Source organism: Daucus carota, chromosome 1 (genome assembly GCF_001625215.2).
Source record: "Daucus carota subsp. sativus chromosome 1, DH1 v3.0, whole genome shotgun sequence".
Taxonomy (NCBI): domain Eukaryota; kingdom Viridiplantae; phylum Streptophyta; class Magnoliopsida; order Apiales; family Apiaceae; genus Daucus; species Daucus carota.
This window is the reverse complement of record NC_030381.2, coordinates 2,581,820-2,604,821: the sequence shown is the minus strand read 5'-3', so window position 1 is coordinate 2,604,821 and position 23,002 is coordinate 2,581,820. Positions and strand designations below refer to the sequence as shown.

General features: G+C 35.4%; 5 protein-coding genes across 6 annotated transcripts; 3 read left to right on the top strand and 2 right to left on the bottom strand.

The window, feature by feature from the left end:
* The first annotated feature begins 760 nt into the window (after window positions 1-760).
* Window positions 761-4,534, top strand: LOC108204663 (cold-responsive protein kinase 1). 2 transcript variants are annotated; one of them, XM_017374212.2, is made up of 9 exons: window positions 761-1,072; window positions 1,300-1,700; window positions 2,035-2,453; window positions 2,634-2,756; window positions 2,861-2,988; window positions 3,073-3,283; window positions 3,351-3,582; window positions 3,685-3,835; window positions 4,148-4,534. In XM_017374212.2, exons 2-9 carry the CDS (start codon window positions 1,315-1,317, stop codon window positions 4,385-4,387), a joined length of 1,890 nt encoding a protein of 629 aa, XP_017229701.1. In that variant the 5' UTR covers window positions 761-1,072; window positions 1,300-1,314; the 3' UTR covers window positions 4,388-4,534. The 2 variants fall into 2 exon arrangements, with proteins under 2 accessions (XP_017229701.1, XP_017229702.1); XM_017374213.2 differs by having other exon boundaries at window positions 762-1,018.
* Window positions 4,535-4,645: 111 nt separating this feature from the next.
* LOC108216131 (cold-responsive protein kinase 1) lies at window positions 4,646-11,870 on the top strand. Its single transcript, XM_064090090.1, is given in 10 exon segments — window positions 4,646-5,520; window positions 5,900-6,112; window positions 6,115-6,287; window positions 6,373-6,806; window positions 9,921-10,043; window positions 10,171-10,298; window positions 10,382-10,592; window positions 10,660-10,891; window positions 10,975-11,125; window positions 11,210-11,870. Coding segments are annotated over 10 exon segments (1,875 nt in total). The 5' UTR covers window positions 4,646-5,517; the 3' UTR covers window positions 11,417-11,870.
* A 16-nt stretch (window positions 11,871-11,886) lies between these two features.
* On the bottom strand, window positions 11,887-14,680 carry LOC108204665 (trihelix transcription factor GT-3b). Its single transcript, XM_017374214.2, has 3 exons — window positions 14,288-14,680; window positions 12,454-13,063; window positions 11,887-12,063 (listed from the first exon to the last, which is right to left on the bottom strand). The coding sequence occupies exons 1-2, from the start codon at window positions 14,606-14,608 to the stop codon at window positions 12,455-12,457; spliced, it is 930 nt and encodes a 309-aa protein (XP_017229703.1). The 5' UTR covers window positions 14,609-14,680; the 3' UTR covers window positions 11,887-12,063; window position 12,454.
* Window positions 14,681-15,602: 922 nt separating this feature from the next.
* LOC108208529 (phytochrome-interacting ankyrin-repeat protein 1) lies at window positions 15,603-19,708 on the top strand. The gene is made up of 3 exons (XM_017379094.2): window positions 15,603-16,334; window positions 19,000-19,171; window positions 19,252-19,708. Exons 1-3 carry the CDS (start codon window positions 16,209-16,211, stop codon window positions 19,464-19,466), a joined length of 513 nt encoding a protein of 170 aa, XP_017234583.1. The 5' UTR covers window positions 15,603-16,208; the 3' UTR covers window positions 19,467-19,708.
* A 1,499-nt stretch (window positions 19,709-21,207) lies between these two features.
* Window positions 21,208-22,598, bottom strand: LOC108214154 (F-box/kelch-repeat protein SKIP25). Its single transcript, XM_017385976.2, has one exon. It carries the CDS (start codon window positions 22,491-22,493, stop codon window positions 21,321-21,323), a length of 1,173 nt encoding a protein of 390 aa, XP_017241465.1. The 5' UTR covers window positions 22,494-22,598; the 3' UTR covers window positions 21,208-21,320.
* Window positions 22,599-23,002: the final 404 nt, after the last annotated feature.

The following is a 23,002-nucleotide window of genomic DNA, read 5'->3' as shown; positions in this document are numbered from 1 at the left end:
TGATTTTTTGTTTAAATTAAAAGAATTATTCCCTTCATCTCATTTTAGTTGTCACATTTGGTTTTGTGCCGGTCAAATTGACCAAAATTTGACTGAAATTTATTAATATTTTATCAATTGAAAAAATAAAAAAAATATGTCACCAGAAATAACTTTTAATCTACTTTAAGATGTAATTTTCAGTTTTCTAAAACAATGAAAGAGTGACTTATGATTTTTGATCAAAAATTAGTCAATTTGACCAACAAAAGTAGAAATGTGACAACTAAATTGAGACGGATGAAGTATTACGTTGAATATATACAGAGATAGAGTCGTGGAAAGTTGAACTGCCATGTGGACGTGGACCTGCGTGACCGTTTGTGTTAGTTTAAAAAAAATTAAAATCACTTTTTTTCATATATATGAAAGTGCTACAATTTTACTTTTTTTTGAAGAAACAAAGTACTAAAATTTTAATAAAAGTATTTTATCCTAAAATTTTTCACCTGCACTTTTTTCATTAGATATATATCATTAGAGTTTGTTTAGTGTGTGTTATGAGTACATGTTAAACGTTGAAATTTTTACATTTTAAATTATTTTGATCGGTGTAGTTAGTGTATTTGTAGCATGTGCTATGAGCACCATAGAAAAACCAAATTATATACTCTGAACCAGACATTTCACAGTTTTCCAAGCTACCAGACTCTATCCCTGTCAAGCACAACGGTTCCGACAGTGATTGATCCAATAATTCCCTTCGGACCCGGTCACACGACTTCGTCGGTCCTGTTAAACTCTTCTACAAACTCTCACGCAATTTTCCTCAAGGCATGCGCATTGACGACGTTATTATTCTTGCACAAGTCAACTCTCACAAGTCTCGCTCCGCTCATTCTAAATTGCATCTCATTCTTCTCTCAGTAAACTAAACTCGCTTGACTGTCACAAATGTCTTGCGTTTTCGACACGATCGAATTATTTATTACTCCCTCCGTCCCGAATAATATCACGCTAATGTGATTCTCCCGTGCTTGTAAGTACAAAAAATTCTTTAACTGGCTTTGGTGCTTCCACTTACTAGTAAAGAGTGAGTTTTCTTGTTTATATGTTCTGCATGTCTTTTCTGGTTCCGTCACTGATTCAAATCGAAATTTTAATTACTTGCGGTATATGCTAGTATTCGGATGAACAATTTAGTTGATTGGAATGAGAATCTCGTTTACATAAACCAGATTAATTGTGTCGTGTCCACGTCTTTAAATATCATATCATTCTTATGTTGGTTTTTTGTTCACAATTTAATGTGATTTTCAGACATCTAAGGTAAAAATGAAGCGGTGGTGGAAATCAATCGCGGTGGTGGTACTGGCAGTGACATTGGTGATAGAATCGGTTATGTCAGATCCGCAAACTAATAAGTTAAGCAAACCTGGGCGAGAGTGCAGCGGCTTTGATGCTGGAAGTCCATCTGAATTCTTCAGAAATGTGAACGCTACTTTCGCGGACCTCAGACGACAGCTATCTGTGCAGAAAAAACACTTTGCCACCGCGGAGCAGGCCAGCTCCGCCAATCCTGTGTACACTTTGTTTCAGTGCAGAGATTATCTATCCACTGCAGACTGCGTCGCTTGCTTTAATGTAGCCACAGTTGATATTCGCAATATCTGCAAGTTAAATAATGGAGCTCGGGTCATATATGATGGCTGCTTCCTCAGGTAAGCTAGCTGATTCTTCCTTAGGTGAAAATGCAGGCTTATATAATCTTAATTTACAGCGTTTGTCCAAGAGAGCCTTATAATTAATGTCTATGAGCATATCGAGCAGTGTCCTAACGAGATTTCCTATCCTAATGAGATTTCCTAAATATATAATAAATAATTCAACTATTAAAAAGTGAAGACTCTGCACTGTATTGAATGACAATTCCAATAATAATCCTTATTTTTGTTTATTATTATTATTATTATTATTATTATTATTATTATAGTATTAAATTCAAAATTATAGTTTAAAGTATCATATAGCTAATCTGTTGGAGATGCTATCAAGGTACGAGTTACGAACCTTCTATACAGAGATAGAGCTTGGACTTTCATCCGAGGAATGCAGGGGCAACGGGACTGTACCTGCACAAGCTGCTTATACTTTAGTTGCAGTCCAGTTGCTAAAGGATCTTGCAGAGGCCACACCAAAGATAAAGAACTTCTTTGCAGTGGCAAAAAGGCAAGTGTTTGATGGTGGTCCGTCAGCAAAAGCATCCGTCACAGTATACGGTTTGGCACAATGTACTGGCACCGTAAGCCAGGGTGATTGCGGAAAATGCTTATGGGGAGGATATAGTAACTTACAAGGATGCCTTCCTCAATCAGGAGGAAGTTCTGCAGCTGGCGGTTGTTTCCTCAGATACTCTGTGACCCCTTTTTTTGCTGATAATGATATAACAAATATCACGCCTTACTTGCAAGGAGGTTAGAATTCTTCCACCTCACTGAAAACTGCTAAGTCATAAACTAACTGTGATTCTAGAGCTAACACATATCTAGCAGACTAAAAAACTACGATTTGCACATATGCAACCCGTGAATTGTCCAGAATGCACTTCAGTTTCAGATATATAAAAGACCAAAGAGTAACATTTTAATTTCCAGGTAGCTCCAGCAATAAAACGGCCATCATTGCAGGCGGAGTTGGAGCTATAAGCCTTCTCTTGCTCTTAATTGCGTTACTTCTATGGTATCGATCATCACAAAAGCGTAGAACAGATAATAGAGGTAATTAGGCCTCAACTGTCCTAGAGTAATTCTTCATAATACACATCTGTTCATCTACTATTTACCATAGGGTTTTTTTTCATTAATTTTTTTCCGGTTTCTAGGTGATATACTAGGGGTGACTAAGTTGCAGGGACCAACTATATACAAATACAAAGATTTGAAGTCCGCTACCAAGAATTTCAGCGAAGAATGCAAAATAGGAGAAGGCGGCTTTGGAGATGTATACAAGGTGATCTCATATCCGCGATTATCTCCTACTCGTTGGAATGCATATGGTTAAGTATACGTGCTAAGTTGATAATGTCGTAAACAGGGCATTATATCAAACGAAAACATAGTTGCAGTGAAGAAACTTGAGGTGAGGACAAGCAAAGAAAAGGCAGATTTTGAGAGTGAAGTTAGGCTTATAGCTAATGTTCATCATCGAAATATCATCCGTCTCCTAGGATGCAGTGGCAAAGGACCGGTTCAGATTCTCGTCTATGAATATATGGAGAACGGAAGCCTAGATACATTCTTATACGGTGAGTTAGCCGTAAACTTCCAGCTTGAAAGCTTCATGTTTTATATGAAGTACATTCACATTTGCAGGCAATAAACGCGGAACTCTCAGCTGGAAACAACGGATTGACATAATCCTCGGTATTGCTAGAGGTCTTGCCTATCTCCACGAACAATTTCATGTATGCATCATACATCGAGATGTGAAATCTAGCAATATCTTGCTGGATGACGATTTCCAACCCAAGATCGCGGATTTTGGGTTGGCAAGACTTTTACCAACGGATCAAAGTCATCTTACCACTAGATTTGCAGGGACTTTGTAAGTCATTCTTCTTATAGATTTTAGCCGAGATATTGTTCATAAAAATTAGCCAAAAAACTAGAGAACTGAAGGGATTTTTTAATTTTTCTGATTTTCAAGGGGTTACACAGCACCAGAGTACGCAATCAACGGGCATTTGTCTGAGAAAGTGGATACCTATGGGTTCGGAGTTGTGGTCCTTGAAATTTTGAGTGGCCAAAACTGCAATAAGATGAAGAATGAGCTTCTAACCCAGTCTCTACTCGAATATGTAAGTGTGTCCTTTAAATTTACCAAAAATCTAGCAGTTGATCAAGGGTCCGGCTCCCTGAGACACGTATGTTGGTATGGCATACATAGGTTAGTAGCATATATTCAGCTGAAAAAAGCGCAGGACATGTTAACCTTAAGTTTTTGATGGCATGCTACAATATCGTTCACGAGAAAATTGTCTAATGTTTCATGTCCAGTGCTTTTTTTTTTTCTGCTAGACATGCTATTATCATTCGTATGTTCTGGACCACCTGCTTTTGATTAAAACTGAAATGGTAAATTAAGTAGCTGATATTGTGATGAAACACAGGCATGGAAGTCTTATAACAATGGCACGCATGAGGATTTAATAGATGGGACAATAGATTCGGGTGAATATAATGTCGAAAATGCGAAGAAGATGATAGAGATTGCTTTGAAGTGCACTCAGTCACCGGTTTCTTTGAGGCCAACAATGTCTGAAGTTGTTGTTATGCTTGTGAATTATGCATCACCAGAACAGCAGAAGATTAACAAGGATTCAGTTAAATATATTGAAGACGATGTCTGATACACGCAAGGCTACTTCAGCTAGTATATAAGTTATGGTATTATCAAATTATCTATTTTCGTTTACAATAATCGTCTGCCAGAAACTTTCCGGTGCAGAACTAATTTTGATAGTTCACAAATTATCAGAGTGACCCGTTTAAAACTTTGCTTAAGCGTCTGCTTGATCGTTTAAGAGCCAGAAGGTACTCCAACCGCTTAAAATAGATTTGCGCGTGTTAACACTGCAAATGATAATCTCCTCAACTCAAAAAAAAAAAACTGGGATAACTATACTATCAAACTCAGATTCCTTCAAGACCACAATGAGCAGGTCGAATGTTTGTTCCCCATAAAGGGTATTCAGGATTCTCGTATGTCATATCCCCGCATATAACACAGAGTCTCTTCCTTCGTCTCCGGTTTAAGTTCAGATTTAAAGTTGTTTATTTTAAACTGAAAATGTCTATTTATGTATAAATTTGAGATTGATTTAAAATTAGAAATAAGTTAGAAATTGTTATGTCAAAACTCAAAATATAATCTCTCTCTCGGGTTCGTGTTTGGCAAAGGGACTTCTGGGCTTTTTTGACATAGAAGTCCACTTCTACTTAAATGGATGTGTTTGGCTAATTCTGAGAAACACTTATATTGAAGTTTAGAAGTCCAAAAACAAAATTAGGAAACCTATCTTATTTTGGAGTTTTAACTTCTTCTAACACTTATAATCTATTTATTTCCAAACACTTTTAATAATTTAAATTTATAAGTTCAAATCAACTTTTCGCTTATAACATATTTTTTTATTTTAAACAATTAGTAATTTCTTTTAAGCCCAGCCATTTCGAACCAAAATTTTCACAACATTGATCTTTCCCCACCCGATCCCGGTCCAGAAGCACAACTGTTCCGACAGTGATTGAGCCCAAAATTTCCATCGGACAAGGTCACCCGACTTTGTCGGTACTGCTACATTCTTCTACAAACTCGCACGCAATTTTCCACAAGGCATTCTCATTGACGCCGCTATAAAAATCTTCCACAAGTCAACTCTAACAAGTCTAGCTCCACTCATTTATAAGCATCTTATTATTCTGTCGTAGTAAAATAAACTCGCTCGACTCTATTTCATCAGCCACGACTAAAACAATAATGGTGAGTTAATAACGAAAACGTTTCGAGTTTCGAGATTATTAAATTATTTACTACTCACTCAGTCCTGTCCAGAATAATACTATCATGCTAATGTGATTCTCTGGTGCTTTCGGGCACAAAAAATTCTTTAATTTGTGCTTCGACTTACTAGTAAAGAGTGAGTTTTGTTGTTTATATGTTCTGCATGTATTTTCTGGTTCCGTTACTGGTTGAAATCGAAATATTAATCATATGCGCGCGGTATATGTTAGTATTTGGATTAACAATGTAGTTGATTGGAATGAGAATCTCGTTTACATAAACTCTACCCCTTTAAATTTCATATCAGTCTTATGCTGGTTTTATATTTACAATCTGATGTTATATTCGAAAATCAAAGGTAGAAATGAAGCGGTGGGGGGAAACAATCACGGTGGTGGTACTGGCGGTGACAATGGTGATAGAATCGGCTATGTCAGATCCGCAAGCTAATAAGATAAGCAAAACTGGGCGAGAGTCCAGCGGGTTTGATGCTAGAAATCCATCAGAATTCTTCAGAAATGTGAATGCCACTCTCGCGGACCTCAGACGACAGTTATCTGTAGAAAAAAACACTTTGCCACCGCAGAGGCCAGTGCCGCGGAACCTGTGTACACTTTGTTCCAGTGCAGAGATTATCTATCCACTGCAGACTGCGTCGCTTGCTTTAATGTAGCCACAGCTGATATTGGCAAAATTTGCAAGTTAAATAACGGCGCTCGGGTCATATATGATGGTTGCTACCTGAGGTAAGCAAACTGATTATTCCTCAGGTGAAGATGCCGGCTTGAATAATCTTGATTTACAGCTTGTCTGTCTTAATCTCTGATCAAGGTACGAGGTGCGGTCCTTCTTTACAGAGATAGAGCTTGGAACTTCATCTGAGGTATGCGCGGACAACAAGACTGTACCCGCACAAGCTGCTTTTACTTTAGTTGCAGTACAGTTGCTGAAGGATCTTGCAGATGCCACACCAAAGATAAAGAACTTCTTTGGAGCGGCGAAAAGGCAAGTGTTTGATGGCGGTCCGTCAGCAAAAGCATCTGTTACAGTTTACGCTGTGGCACAATGTCTTGGCACCGTAAGCCAGGGTGATTGCGGAAAATGCTTGATGGGAGGATACAGTAACATACAAACATGCCTTTCTCAATCAGGAGGAAGCTCGGGAGGAGGAAGTTCAGCATCTGGTGGTTGTTTCCTGAGATACTCCGTGACGCCTTTTTTTTCTGATAATGATATAACAAATATCATGCCTTACTTGCAAAAAGGTAAGAATTCCATATATATACACATCAATCTTGAATCAATTTACTATGACCCTCTTTGACAATTAGCGGTTAGCATATCAAATTAGTTACTTTGGCAATTAGCGGTTAGCATATCAAATTAGTTACTTTGGCAATTAGCGGTTAGCATATCGAATTAGTTGTTTTGACTGACTGTTTTGACTAAAGGATTAAATTAGCTAATTTGGATGAAACTGTTTGGTAAATAGCTGTTTGATCAACTTTTTGTACTTTAACTAGACACATATCAATCCTCTAACTATAAAAACTCCTCCAAATAGCTTTTTCAGAATTAGATTTTTCAGTCCAAACTTCTATTTCAATCTGCTAATTGTCAAACACCAACATTAGATAATTCACATATCAAACCTCTAATATAGTCTAAACCTCTACCGTTTTCTCAGAACTCTAACTTCCATACAAGGACATGCATTTCTTCTGCTCATTTCATTCCACCTCCTTGGAATTTCTAGTATACGCGGAAGTAATAAACTATATGTGATTCTTGAGTTAACACATATCTAGCAGACTAGAAAACTATGATTTGCACATCAGATTATGCAAACCGTGAATTATCCAGAATGCACTTGAGTTTTGGACTAGAAAGCGGGGATTCTTCATTCACCAAGCCGCACCGTGCACTCAATTCTTGGGGATTCTTGTTAATAATTAATTCTGTAATTAGATGAATAATTTCACTTAATCATCAATATATATATATAAAGGAGGATGCGGGCGTCTCTAGAATTGTTCGATTCAGTCTTCTAATTTTTCTTAAATTTCGGAGAGAAAATATAGTTATAATTCAAAAAACTAGGTTTAATACAATTCTAAAGATAATATAATTCTTCTTATTGGATCCTAAAGGTAATACTCTAACTAATATATAGAAAAAGAATTCCAAAAGTAATAAAACTCTTTTTCTTATTTAGGAATCATAAAGCTAATACAATTCTAATTTTTAATATTGTTTTATACATTAATATACAAATTATTAAAGAAGTACAATTCTTATTTTCAATGGTTATCAAATTTATAATTTTATTTTATTAAATTTGAAAATAAAATTTACAATTTTATTTTATTGAAATTTTCCAAATTTATCATATACAAATTATTAAAGAAGTACAATTCTTATTTTCAATGGTTATCAAATTTATAGTTTTATTTTATTAAATTTGAAAATAAAATTTACAATTTTATTTTATTGAAATTTTCCAAATTTATCATATAAATTTGTATCAAACATGTATAAAAAAATCAATTTTTTACAAGACCGCATGAATTGATCGGGAGACATAGTTTTGCAGCGTGTAATTTTACCATTGACCATTCTATAGCTTAACCTATCGAGGCAAGCCCTTCGATTTTCATCCGCCGGCGAACACACACTATAGAGGAGGATATAGGGCGGTGACATGGAGTCTCTCAAATTTTTCGATTCATTCTTATATTTTTCTTAAATTTCGGATAATCTAAAATTATAATCTAAATATCAAGGTTCAAGTATTGTATAGATAAAAAGATTGCAAAGATATTGCAATTCTTTTACTTATTTAGGAATCATAAAAAAGTAGAATTCTATTGTTTCATAATAACAATTATTGAACAAATATAATTAAAAAAATACAATTCTTATTCTCAAAAGTTATAAATTTATAATCTTATTTTATTAAAGTCTTTCAAATTATATATCTAAAAAGTAAAAACCAGCGTCTTCCGGAATCTCAAATTGTCTAAACAAATTCGTAGCGCTAAACTCAAGTCGTTCGATAATGATCAAAAAGATAGCATCCCTGTCATGAAAACATCTTTAAGATCTTCGCAACCTCATTCAATTAGTATGCATGAACTTACAACCAATCTCGACAATAGTTCGATCCAGTCTAATAATTTTCTTGAAATCAAATTTAAGGATCTTAAAGGCAATACAATTCTTTTTTTATTGGATTCTAAAAATAATAAAATTCTTTTTTATAATTTTCTTAAATTTCGGATTGAAAATATAATTATAAAAAAAAAAATCAGGTTCAATAATTCCAAAAATTAATGCAATTCTTTTCTTTTTGGATTCTAAAGGTAATGCAATTCTTTTCTTATTTAGAAATCCTAATAGTAATAGGATTATATTTATTTAAGATAACAATCATAAATAAAATGCAATTTATATTTAAGATTTGTAAGGTAATACGTATAATTTTTATTTTTGATTTAGTCTTCTAAATTTTCTTGAATTTCGGAGAGAAAATATAATTATAATTCAAAAAATCAGGTCCAAGAATTCTAAAAATAATACAATTTTTTTCTTATTTAATTCTAAAGATGATACAGTTCTTTTCTTATTTGGTATTTCTTATTAAATTCTAAAGATGATACAATAGTATTTCTTATAGAATTCTAACGATGATACAATTCTTTTCTTATTTAGTAATCCTAAAAGAAATAGGATTATATTTATTCAAACTAATAATAATAGATAAAATACAATTTATATTTAAGTTATGTAAAGTAATATATACAATTCTTATTTTCGATAATATATAATATATTGAAGATATGTTTAACGGGAACACGACTGAAAATAACTTTTATGGAATTATAATATTATTTCGTATCAAAATTTATAAAAAAGATTATTTATTAGTATTGTGTTTAAGGGGAGGACGGCCCAAATTAATTTTTACCTAAATAATAATATTTTTTTTATTAGTATTATGTTTGACGGGAAAGTAACTACAACAATAATTTGTCTAAATTTATATAAAATTCATAACGCCGCCGCGAAGCGCGGCTTTTTCACTAGTTATCTTATAATGTAATAGTTGTGTTAATAAATATTATATTTTAAATTATTAAGGATATTGAACTTATTTATTGGATTATTTGTTTTACATATTAATACAACTCTTGCATACATGCATAATATATATTTTAAATATATTAATATTTGTTGAATCCCCCCCACCCGAATCCCGATATTTTTAAATTTGTTTAATTCCCATATCTCCGTACCGCGCACCCCGTATCAGCACCCGCACTCATGCTTCCTAGGTTTCGGATATATAGAAGACCAAAGAGTAATATTTTAATTTCCAGGTAGCTCCAGCAAGAAGACGGCCATCATTGCTGGTGGAGTTGGAGCTGTAAGCCTTCTCTTGCTCACGATTGCCTTACTTCTATGGTATCGATCATCACAAAAGCGTAGAACAGCTAATAGAGGTAATTAGGCCTTATCTGTCCTGGATGCTTGCATATAAATGTTTTGAGTTATTCTACATAACACATCTGTTCATCTTCCATTTACCATAGGCCATAGAGTTTCATTAATTCTTTTCACGGTTTCCAGGTGATATACTAGGGGTAACTAAGTTGCAGGGACCAACTATATACAGATACAAAGATTTGAAGTCAGCTACCAAGAATTTCAGTGAAGAATGCAAAATAGGAGAAGGCGGCTTTGGAGATGTATACAAGGTGATCTCATATTTTCTATCATCTCCTACTCACCGGAATGCATATGGTTAAGTATAAGGCTAAATTGATAATGTCATAAACAGGGCATTATATCAAATGGAAATATAGTTGCAGTGAAGAAACATGCTGTGAGGACAAGCAAAGAAATGGCAGATTTTGAGAGTGAAGTTAGGCTTATAGCTAATGTTCATCATCGAAATATCATCCGTCTCCTAGGATGCAGTGGCAAAGGACCGGTTCAAATTCTGGTCTATGAATATATGGAGAACGGAAGCCTAGATACATTCTTATATGGTGAGTTAGCCTTAAACTTCCAGCTTGAAAGCTTCATGTTTTATATGAAGTACATTCACATTTGCAGGCAATAAACGCGGAACTCTCAGCTGGAAACAACGGATTGACATAATCCTCGGTATTGCTAGAGGTCTTGCCTATCTCCACGAACAATTTCATGTATGTATCATACATCGAGATGTGAAATCTAGCAATATCTTACTGGATGACGATTTCCAACCCAAGATCGCTGATTTTGGGTTGGCAAGACTTTTACCAACGGATCCAAGTCATCTTACCACTAGATTTGCAGGGACTTTGTAAGTCATTCTTCTTACAGATTTTATCCGAGATATATGTTCATAGAGTACTGATGGGATATTTAATTTTTGTGATACTCAAGGGGTTACACAGCACCAGAGTACGCAATCAACGGGCACTTGTCTGAGAAAGTGGATACCTACGGGTTCGGAGTCGTGGTCCTCGAAGTTTTAAGTGGTCAAAACTGCAATAAGATGAAGAATGAGCTTCTAACCCAATCTCTTCTTGAATATGTAAGTGTGCCCTTTAAATATATCAAGAACTTAGCATCTGATTATCGGAACTTATATGGTCACATGACATCACAATGATAACAGGCATGGAAATCATATAATAATGGCACGCATGAGGATTTGATAGATGAGACAATAGATTCGAGTGAATATAATGTCGAAAATGCCAAGAAGATGATAGAGATTGCTTTGAAGTGCACTCAGTCACCGGTTTCTTTGAGGCCAACAATGTCTGAAGTTGTAGTGATGCTTGTGAATGATGCATCCCCAGAACCTAAGCAGACAAACTAGGGTCCAGTCTAATAACAATATTAACGAGGATGTCCAATATATTGGATGATCCTCCTGCTACAGATATAAGTTACGGTATAATCATATTATATTTTTAAGTTTACAATAACCTTCTGTCTAAAACTTTCCGGTACAGAACTGATCTTGATAGTTCACGAATTATCAGTGAAGAAATAAATAAATTTTGGAAATTTAGTTAGTTTGATCTTACATTGCTTGCAAAAGCATATTAGTTATTCTGTTGACTCTAGAACTTATGTTATCTTTTGAAATGGCATTTACTTTTATGTCTGTTGTAATAACTGCGATCACTTGAATTATGAAGAGAACAAAGTCTGTAGAGAGCTCAGGAAAATACAAAAACCAGTATAGAGAAAAATTGAGCAATTCTGATTCCCTTTGTGTGGATCCACAAATATTTCAGGCACTCTCCTCTAAAAAGTTAAATCAAGAAAAACATTAGACAGTACCTTTTCTCTGTGGTTTCCATCTTTGTTTTCTTTGTTTTACCTTCCACTTGAGTCATTCTCCTTTCTTTTCTAGTCGATTCAGCATATGATCCAGGCAGAGATTTTCCAATTTGCTATTGCTATGCACAGATCACCTTGAAGGTAGTAATTGAGCCAATTTCTGTTTCTAGCATGATTCTGAATGAATAAAAAGTTCTGTAATTGCTGAAGTACTCTTTAAATATATAAGAAAGTGAATACATATGATGATATGCATCTGTCACCGATAAGATAGAAGGATGTCAACCAAACAATAAGCATATATTTTGAATTTATCTAGTAAACATGTACAAAAGAGTGATTAGCATGTCAACAAGACTGTTTTACTTTCTCGAAAGCTCAAAGAAGCAGATACTCTCATATGTATACCTACCTATTGTCCACATATCTATATTCAAAAGGATATTAATTATGCGAACTACAACAAAACCAAAATTCCATCTCATCCGGGAGACGGGATAACTCTGCAGTACAATATTATGTAAGTGGCATAAAATTAATTGCAGAGCGTGTAGGCAGCCAATCTACCTCAAGAACGATCTTCTTGGATGAGTTTATTTAGAAGTGCTGTCAAGAGGGCATCTCTCTTTTCAGCCCGGCTTTCATCTCTCATCCTTCTCTGTTCTTCCTTCTCCCGCCATGTCTGTTCAATCAAAATCCTTTCCCTTTCAAGTTTCTCCATGGATTGCCGCCACTCTTGCTCAAATAATAGTCTCTCATATGCACGCTTTTCAATTGATTCCCTCCACTCCATGTCAATCCTTTGTTGTTGTTGAATAAATTCACGAAGCATATCCTGAATACTAGTCAGATTGCTAGTAGTATTGCTGCCGGTATTCATGGCACTAAGCTGTCTTGGCGACTGCTTCTCCTGTGCAGATCTTGACAACTGTTTTTCCCTCTTAACATTCTTTTTCCTAGGATTGCTACTTCTCCTGACCTCGTCGTTTTCATCCTCATCCTCATCTACTGATAAATCTTCAGACGAACAATCTCTACTATTTCTCTTGACCCTCTTTTTAGCAGCACCAGCCCCAGGCTCGAGCTGAGCGTTATTTGCTCTTGCAGTAAAAAATGCATGAAGTTCCTCAAAAAATGGACATTGTCGGCCAGTGTTAATATCTGATGTCTCCTTCCCCTGCATTTTAATAAATCAACTTTATTATTCAGACTTGCAGATCGGGGGATAATCACAAATGATATTTCCAAGTTCCAACCAACATGAATTTTCAGGAATCAAGTTCTTCAATCATTAAGTATAAACCTTAGCTTAATAACTCTTTAATTCTTAATACAGTTTCTAAACAAATTGATTTATTGCAATCTGCCACTTAATTTACAATCCGGCTATTATGAAAAGACCATCTTCATTTGTAGTTGCATTTTTTTTTCATAAACTTTAGAATGTGTTTTTACTACTAACCCCCCCCCCCCCCCCCCCCCCCACACACACACAACCGCCCAAGTTGGTTATCAACTATGACCTGAAATGACTCGTCCATTAAAATTTCATCTTCTTAAACTTACTACCTTGTATATTTCATTTTTATCAAATTCAATTTAGAACGACACAAAATTGACTTGTTTACAAATTCAACCTGAAGTGAAAAACTGCCTTGTATTATATCATCATATCAACCAACAAGAACAGAGAGAAACGACAATTCCCATGATTTCTAAAAACAATAAATCACCTTATAACAATATAAAGGAGGCATTGGGATTATTCAATGGGAATGATAAAAATCCCAAGGTGTTGGGCGGGAGTGATTCAACCAAAGCCCCCCCCACCCCCCCCACCCCCCCCAAAAAAAAATCCAAGCTACTACCAAATTTCTATACAAACTCTGACACATGCAATGGAATTGAGTTCTCATTCCCGTTCAGATTCATTAATCATCAATTAAAATACTGAAAATAAACTCAAAAAACGTATCAACCGTTAACATACACTATAATGTCAAACCTCCTCCAAGGACTCTAACTTAACATGATATCAGAGCCCCCGAAAACAGCAAAAATGGACTACAATTCTTGTATCTAATTGCATGGGACAAAATTAAGACTCCGAATTCCTTTAACCAAACTCATTGACCATGAACCAGTACCGAAAATAAACCAAGCCCTCCTCCGAGGACTCTAACTTAACATGATATCAGAGCCCCCGACAACAACAAAAAAGGACTACAATTCTTGTATCTAATTGCATGGGACAAAATTAAGACTCCAAATTTCTTTATCCAAACTCATTGACCATGAACCAATACCGAAAATAAACCAAGCCCTCCTCCGAGGACTCGAACTTAACATGGTATCAGAACCCGAGTACAACATCATCAAAAAAGGACTACAATTCCTGTACCTTATACCGAACAACAAGATTCTCCCACTTGCATTTACACTGATCAGGACTTCTAACAAACCCTCTCTCCTTCATCTTCCCCGACACAGCTTCCCACAAGCTCTTATTCCTCTTCAAAACCTTAGAATCTCTCTCTAACCCCGCACGAATCCCAATGAGGTCTTTCGTTTCTTGCTGACCCCACTGTGGGACCCTCTCGTCTCTCCTCGGAAAATCATCACCGCCGCCGCTAAACGGCGTCGTGTGTGACATTAGTCTAGCTCCTAGGGTTTGGTTGTGTTCTCTTTCTCCACCGCCGTACATTTGTGTGTGTGGTTTCATGTTTGTTTCTGAGTGTTTCTTTATTACAACACCGGTCAATATAACACACTGTACTTTCGTCCTCGATTTTCGTGTCCCAAATACAAGTAGATGACTTTGTGGGTTCTATATTTACTGGACCCTCTGTCCCCTTGACTTTTTGACACGTATATTGAGGTGTAAAAAAAATAGTATCTACACTCAATAAAAAGATTTAATTCTTATATCAAATAAAAGTTTAGATTCCAAACTTTTATTTGATATAAATTTTATAAACAATAATTATGTTTAGATGTGATTTTTTAACACCTTAAAATACGTGTAAGAAAGTCAAAAGCTGTTAAAATGGGACGGAGGGAGTATTAAGGAAAATGCTAAATTTTGGTTTGGAAAATTGGAAAGGACATTCATTTTTTTTGTGAAAATACGAACAAAATTTATTAATTGTCATGAAAATATAACTCCTGTTTATTTAAATATTTTAGTAAAAAGTATATATTAGTTGTGTTGGCAAAAGTGATGTTATTATTCCTGATATGAATATTTATTTAGAGTGTTGTTAATTATATTAAAAAACAGTCCGCAAGGTTTGGTTCATCTGGTTAAAAGAGGAGGATTTGTATTCTCTTGATCACATGTTTTGGTCGGACTCCACATGGAGCAGAAATGTGATTATGCCTCTGCCTGGTTCGGATGCGATTCCTACGCAAAAAGAAAAAAAAATTATATCAAAAAATTATTGGCAAGAAGGTAATTATTGCATATTTCACATATTTACTTTTTAATATTTTTTTAATATTTGCTAAACTTTTGTATTTTCACTTGATTTGATATTATATTTACTTAAAAAGTTAAATTTAGATCACTTAAAACAATCTTAAAAATTCAAAATCAATAAATATATAATTTTGAGCAAAAAAGTTTTCAAAATAACTCTAGAGATAAGAGACTCCCTTGGCCACAAAAAACCCGGCCCATGATAAGCAGATCATAAGTCTGGCCCAAGTATTATTTCATGTATGTATAGAATCTTTTTCTACCTGCAGTTCAGCACACAACTCATACATAGCAGAAGAATCTAGGGTTCTTGATTAATTTCCATTACATATACACACAACACTCCATACATACATACACAGTTCCCAGTAGCAGATTCATCAAATCTTGTTCAATTTCAAATTTTAATTACAATTCTTGATAAACAGAGAAAACCCAGTATTTATTATGATAATATCTCTTCTTTTCCCCCAATTTTCATCACCATCTGGCTCAAATCACCTCACTAATCTTCGTGTTCTTGGCCCTGGCTTGAATCCCACTTGTCACCATTCTTTTTCTCGCTAATCGTGCTATAAAAATTGTGTCTTTATATTGTCTAGTGCTTTCTTGATTGTCTTTAAGCTTAGAGATTGCATCTTTATTGTTTGTAGTGATTTTCTTGGTTAAAGAAGGGAAGAATTTGATAAGGGTCTGTTTAATTTGAAAAGCAATATTGGCTGTTGTTTTCTTTATTGTGTTTTAGCTGAAAGATTGCATCGTTAGTGCTTGTAGTGATTTATCTTGGTTAAAGAAGGAAAGATTTGAAAAGGGTCTGTTTGGTTTTGTGTTTTGAGTGGAGTTTATGGGTCAAGAGGATATGGTTTCGAGTCGTGGTAGTAGACGAGCTTCGAGGGGTGGAGGTGGTGATAGGGATGATAGGGGGTGGACTATGCTTCATATTGGTGCTCGACGAGGCGATGTCAAGGAGGTATATGTCTTTATATCTCTGTACATGTATATTTTATTGATGTGCCTATTTTTGTATTGGTGTTGATGGATTTGACAAAAAAAGAAGAATGAAAATATTTTGACATTGTTATTACTTATTATTCCATGTTAGTGTTAGTTTATGACTGTATATTTCCTAGTCACATATTCATGTGTTGCATGATACATCGGTTTAGATCCCTTTAAGCGGTGTGTTAAAACTTAAATCCAGTGCGAATACAATTTTTATATTATGTATTGGTAAAATTGCAAAGATTGTCATTGGTAATCTGATTCTGGCAATTGTGTTACTGCTTTTGTAGGAAGAAATGTGGTGAGTACCGAGTAGTTTACAAAAAATATTGAATTGTTGTATAATGCTCCAAGAATTAATGGGCTCCACATCTCCTACTTGCTGGTTTCGTGGAACCATTAGGGTGATAATCATTATAATTGTGTGGAGATGAAAATGGATGTATAGCATGATGGAGTGTATTTACTACTTACTAGTGTTTGAGTGATGTGCATATGTCCTAGGAATACATAGTGATTGTTGATATATATGAATCTAAGGTGATTTAAAAGGTTTGTTTTACTGCTCAAGTCTTTTTGGATTGTATACAAACTCAAAGTGGAGAAATTTTTGTCTTTCGCCCCTCCATTTGTTGGTCAGGATTGTATTTGAATCCTAGGCGACTTAGAAGCAAATTATTGAACTCCCCATCCCATCCCATCCCCTCCCCTCCCTCAACCAACCAACCCAAAAAAGGGTCTGGTTTCGGTTGTTAATATTATATCCACGCGATCACATACTAGGTGACCTAAAAAGAAATTTCTGTATGATCACAATGTAAGAAAAAGTTGGTCTATATTTGATCGTTTACTTAATTTTGCTATATATCCAAGTTCAAAGCAGACAATTCCTTTTGAAAGGGATTGACTCTTGGAAACAGCTACAAGCCTTTTTGGAAGAAATTAATACGATCACAATAATAAAAATGGTTGATATTTCAGTTTTTTCCTAATTTTGCATTTTTCATACCCATGGTTTTCAAAAGATAAGCGTCGCTTAAAGCGAAAAGTGTAGGGAAGTCCAAAACGCAAAAAGGCTATAGAAAGCGCTTTCTTGCGTTTTTGTGTAAAAGGCTGATTTTATTAGCTCTGGGCATAATTTCTTAAGATGTAGTATCAATATTTTATTTTGTTGGGCTTGTTTAAAAGCCCAGTATATTATACTTACTCACTTTTAGTCACATATACTCTCCGAAAAAACAGAGCCGCATCAATCATCCTCAACAAAGCAACCAGTACAAGACTTCCCAACAGCTACAACCTACAAATCTTCAATGCACACATTCAGGGGTGGCCAGTGCATTTTATCCACTTCGAAATATATTTTAGTACCAAATACCAATGCACATGGCCCGCGCTTTGTTTATACATGGTAATTATCTTAATATATAAAAAAGTTATATTTATTAATATAGTGCGCTTTGTTTACAAAAGCCCGCGCTTTGCTTTGCGCTTCACGCTTAAGCTGCAAGAGATCCCTCACGTTTAGCTGCGCTTTTTGCCTTCAATAACACTGTTTATACCTCAATATGTATTTATCTACTTCTTATGCCACCTTTCCTGAGTCATGTAGACATGTATACACTTTAAGGGCTTGAGGGTTCTATAGCTTCATGGCTTTCAGGATTTCGGTTTCCCTGTCAATCCCTGATGAATATTGAGGCTAAGTTCTAAGTTTTGACTAGATTTTATTGCTTTTTATTAATGAGTTCCAGAACTTATCTTTCTTTGTTGATCGTTTTAAAGGAATGAGGGAGTGGGGGGGAAATAATATGCTTACCTTAACGTAACATGCATCTTAGCACCATTTTTGTTGCAGTATTCGTGTCGACTTCTTCACTTGAATTGAGGTTTAAAGTTTGGATGTCTTTTCACCAATTCTATATTATTGATATTCATAGAATAATGCATTCAGTAACTTACAAGTCTTGAAACTGTGTTTTCTTTAGTTTATATGATGGAAGATATCAGATACAGAGTATGCAGGATTAATATGATTGATCTGCTGTAGTGGGGTGACTTTTTTACTACTTATTGTTCTCAAGTTCAAGTTTATTCTTGTGTCATCTCTGATATTGTTCTGATTTCCTTTTTGCCAATAGGGTTCCTGCCACCCTTGGTGGTTTATAAGTTTATTATCACATTGCTGGGCAACTATCTGAGTGAATATGGACCGGTACAGCTGTATGATAAGCTGTGCGGCTGTGCCAACCACTGGCTACTTGTAAATATATACTGTAAACGATTATAAAGAAATGAAGATAATTTCTGTTTTATTTGATTAAAAAAATAATCTTAAATGCGTATAATGACTGTTGAAATCAGTACAAATCACTAAGATGACATAGGTTAACTAATATATATAACTAAACTATTTAAGAGTTGCACTTACAAAAAAAGTACTGTAGTAGAAAAGTCTCTTAGTAGGAAATCTTTACCAATTTTAGCGTTGTGCTATAAAAAAATTATAGAAAAGAATCATTCCGAAAGATCCTATGGCATAAAAAGGCTTCAAAATTCTATAGTTTGTCGTTGATACAAGTAATTGAGGATTACTGCTCCATATGTCTTATTATTTATATTTCTTTGGGCAGGTGAGACGTCTTCTCAACGAAGGGGTTGATGTTAATGTCGCTGCTTTTGGGCCCAAATCACATGGGATCACCCCTCTCCATCTTGCTGCTAAGGGTGGGCACCTTAAAGTGATGGATGCATTGCTTGAGTGTGGGGCAAATATTGATGCCCGAACCAAGGGTGCCTGTGGCTGTGAGTGCATATATATTACAAAGATAGACTTATATATTTCCCATTTTTTGTCATTAACTTCCTTTTTTTGGTTGAATTAGGGACTCCGCTTCACACTGCAGCCAAAGAAAGAAACAGAAAAGCGGTTAAGTACCTGGTTGAAAATGGTGCCTTCTTGCCTGATGACATTAATGATGCCAGGTTCAATCCTCCCCTCCACTACTGCTCCGGTCTGGAATGGGCCTATGAGGCAATGAAGCTTCTTCAAGAAGAGAACTCGTCATCTGGGGAAACCAGCTACAGCTCCGAAAGCTGAGACACCGAATTGGTTTGCTGCTACTCTTCATGAAATCAGTTGGTTCTGGATAACTAGTATCAGTTATGATCTACCAGGTCTTTCTTTTAAATATGCATAATCGAGATACTGAACTTGTGCTTTCAATCTGTTTCTGTTATATATACATATGGATATTGAATACACTCCATATGCAAGGATTACAAATACATATGGATATGTAAGGAACTGCTTATGAATCGCTCTGTTGCGTTGTTCTTGTCGTTGGCTGGATTCGGTTGCATTACAGCTCGGGTCTCGACTTGTATTAATGTCTCCTCTGTTATGGCTTCTGCCATCCGTGATAGGTTTCCTAACTTCAAGTCCTTCGCTTGAAATAGGCTGGATGAACTAATATTTTGACCAAGTGATATTAAGGATTCTGCGGAACAAGACGATTTCTAAACAAAGCAAGATGAGTCGAGTTCTGTTTCTAGTTTATTAAAAAACTTCTGATTAATTTTTTAAAAATATTTCACTGATTTGCTGATTACACTAAAAATTGTGATAAACTCCTCATTAATCTTGAATCACTAAAAAATTGTGATAAATTCCTAATTAATCTTGAATCACTAGCTCAATTGATTATTTTCGATTATTTTTGATTATCTCGATCATCTTCGATTTTAAATATAGAGTTTATTTAGTTTCTGAAAGTATGAGTTTTCGATTTTAAATATAGAGTTTATTAGAGTTTATTTAGTTTCTGAAAGTATGAGTTTGTACATTACAAATCCATATTTGATGTATAATTATAAAAAATAAAATTTCAAACTCACGTTTCAAACCTGCAAAATATGAATTTTTTATATTAATTCAAGAATAATTAATGATGCAAATATTAAAAATATATAATAATAATAATTTTTAATCAATATAAATTGATAATTTTATTTTTATTTTAGCACTCAATTAAATATTTCAAACTTATACCACGTTAAAGTTCAAATCCCCGAGCAATCCGTTAACAGTGTCGTGATTGAGTTGATACATCAAATATTCAAATTACTCGAGTTCCAAATGATTGCAAGTACAAAAAAAGGTAGAGGTAAGAATTTTACTACGAGTGGAGTCAAATCGGCAACGAAAGGCTGGGGTTGATTCATAAACCTTAAATTCAATGGTTGGAAATCATGCTGGTCGGTTTTTTTAGTGGTACTTTAAAAGTTCAAAATCTTAAACCGCGTTTCTTGTTGATTTCGCAAGTCAAAATACTAAAAACTTCTACTACTACGGCCACTTTTTAGCATTCTTCAATCGGAAGCCAAGCCTCTCTCTTTATACTTGTCGCTTCTACATGTTGGAACAGCTCTTATTGACTTTTTATATGATTGATGATAGTTTTCAGCCCAATTCAGATCTCTTTCTATTACGAAAACGTACACGTTAGATGATGCTTCATTATCTACTCAAAAATATTGCGGTGCCCATGTCATTTGATTAAGCTCGTTGCAAAAAATGAAACAATACTATCACATTATCTTCCGTCAAGAGATTGAAGGTTCGAGTCATATTAACTTCCGACCAAAGATTAAGGATTCGAGTCTTTACACGACAACAATATGAATGTCAATGCTTCAATACTATCAAACTATTATCCGACATGAGATTAAAGATTCGAGTCATACTATCTTCTGACCGGAGATTGAAGATCCGAGTCCAATTGAAGATTCGGGTCTTAGTTGGATTCGGAATATGTAATCATACAATCAAGACAATGTAATCAAATGAAATAGTGTGCATATGTCCTCTGTGTATATACTGTATACTGTATATTTGCAGATTCAAAACAAAAACTCAAAAACCTAATCAATTCCTACGTTCATCGAAAAATCATTAAACAGAATCAAGACCTTGCAACGAATTCGAATGATCCAAACTCATCCGCGGCAAAACATGAATCGACATCGCCTGCAATCCCTCCGGAGTCTCCACCACAAACACTCTCGGCGGATGCACAACAACATCCACCACAACAATGTCAATTCCGCCGTTACAAACAACACACACTCTCCCTCCCTCCGCTGCCATATGCTCAGCTCCTTGCAATTTCTCGAATTCGATCACTTCCTCCCAATGATCATCATCCGAATTGTACTTCATCAATGCGCCTTTTGATTCATCGACTACGAATAAACATTCCTCCTTCATTGAGGCTGCAGGACCTCTCCATCCTGCCAGCATTCCCTCAGGCATTTCCTGCCACGTGTCGTTTTCGACGTCGTAAACTAGGCCTTCTTTGCGGTAATCGCCTTTCACATTCACCATACATAATTTGCCTCTGTAACAAACAGCTTCAATTGCTTCTCTGCTGAATTTTCCGTCTTTTAGTAACCCTAGCTTTCTCCATTTCCAATTTTTCTCGAAATTATCGCATATTGAGTCGAAGTGCTCGAAATGCGATAATTTCTCGACTGATCGCGCGACTTCGGTATTGTACTGCGATCCGACTCCGCTCGCTACATAGACCGAGTTCCCACACGCGCCGGTCACGCACCACCTCCGCGCAGCTGATAACGGCGGCGCGCTACTCCAACTCCTCGTCAACGGATTAAATACAACCGGCGACAAAAGCGCCGGCGCGAAATTTTCGGTCGTCGCCGCCACAACCACTAACCTACCGGAAACTGACACTGACTGCACCGGAAGATTCCTCGATATAAAAAACGGATGCCGGACGAGCAACCGGAGCGGCGGATCCTCCGGCAGCGCCGGCACCGACCTCCACTTCTCCGACACCGGATCGAACGACTTCAACACGAGCGAATCACTCCGATCCGCATCTCTATTCGATACAAACAGCACATAAATCGACAAGAACGGCGAAAAATTCGGCGAATAAATCAAATTCCTCCATAGTTTACAAACCGAGTACAATACCTCGGGACGAACTCGAGCAAGACAAGTCTCCGCGATGTGGTCCGGCAGTCCAGGTAGCAGCGGCGGCTTACGGTGGCGCCGGTGGTGAAGCTTCATCTTTTTTCCGGCGGGAGTGACTGTATTTGCCATTGAAATTTAACTTGCGAGAGTTGAAATAGACAGAGATACATTAATATGGAGGAAAGGAGAGTGGTTGGAGTTGGAGTTATCTTTTTGGGGCGGTTATGTATGAATGTCACTCAACGTATATTATATTTGAATTTTCGACGAATAATTCATCTGAAAATTTGTAAAAATAACAAATTTTTAACTTTATTTTCAAATGTATTTGAATTTTCGACAGAGAATTTATCCGAAATTTTGTAAAAATAACAAATTTTTAACTTCATTTTCAAATAATACAGTTGAAGTTGGAATTGAGATTGTAATATTGTTGTACATGGTATTATCAGTCTTGGTATTATCAGTCTTTCAAACAAGGTTGTAAATGAGATTGTGCTGTATTTTTGAAATTAATTTTTATGATTTAAATTTTTGAAAAATAAAAATAATTTTAAAATATAAAATGAACTAAATTTAAATAAATTTAATTAATTATATTTTTATTGTTCGTATTATGTTCATAAATATAAAATCAT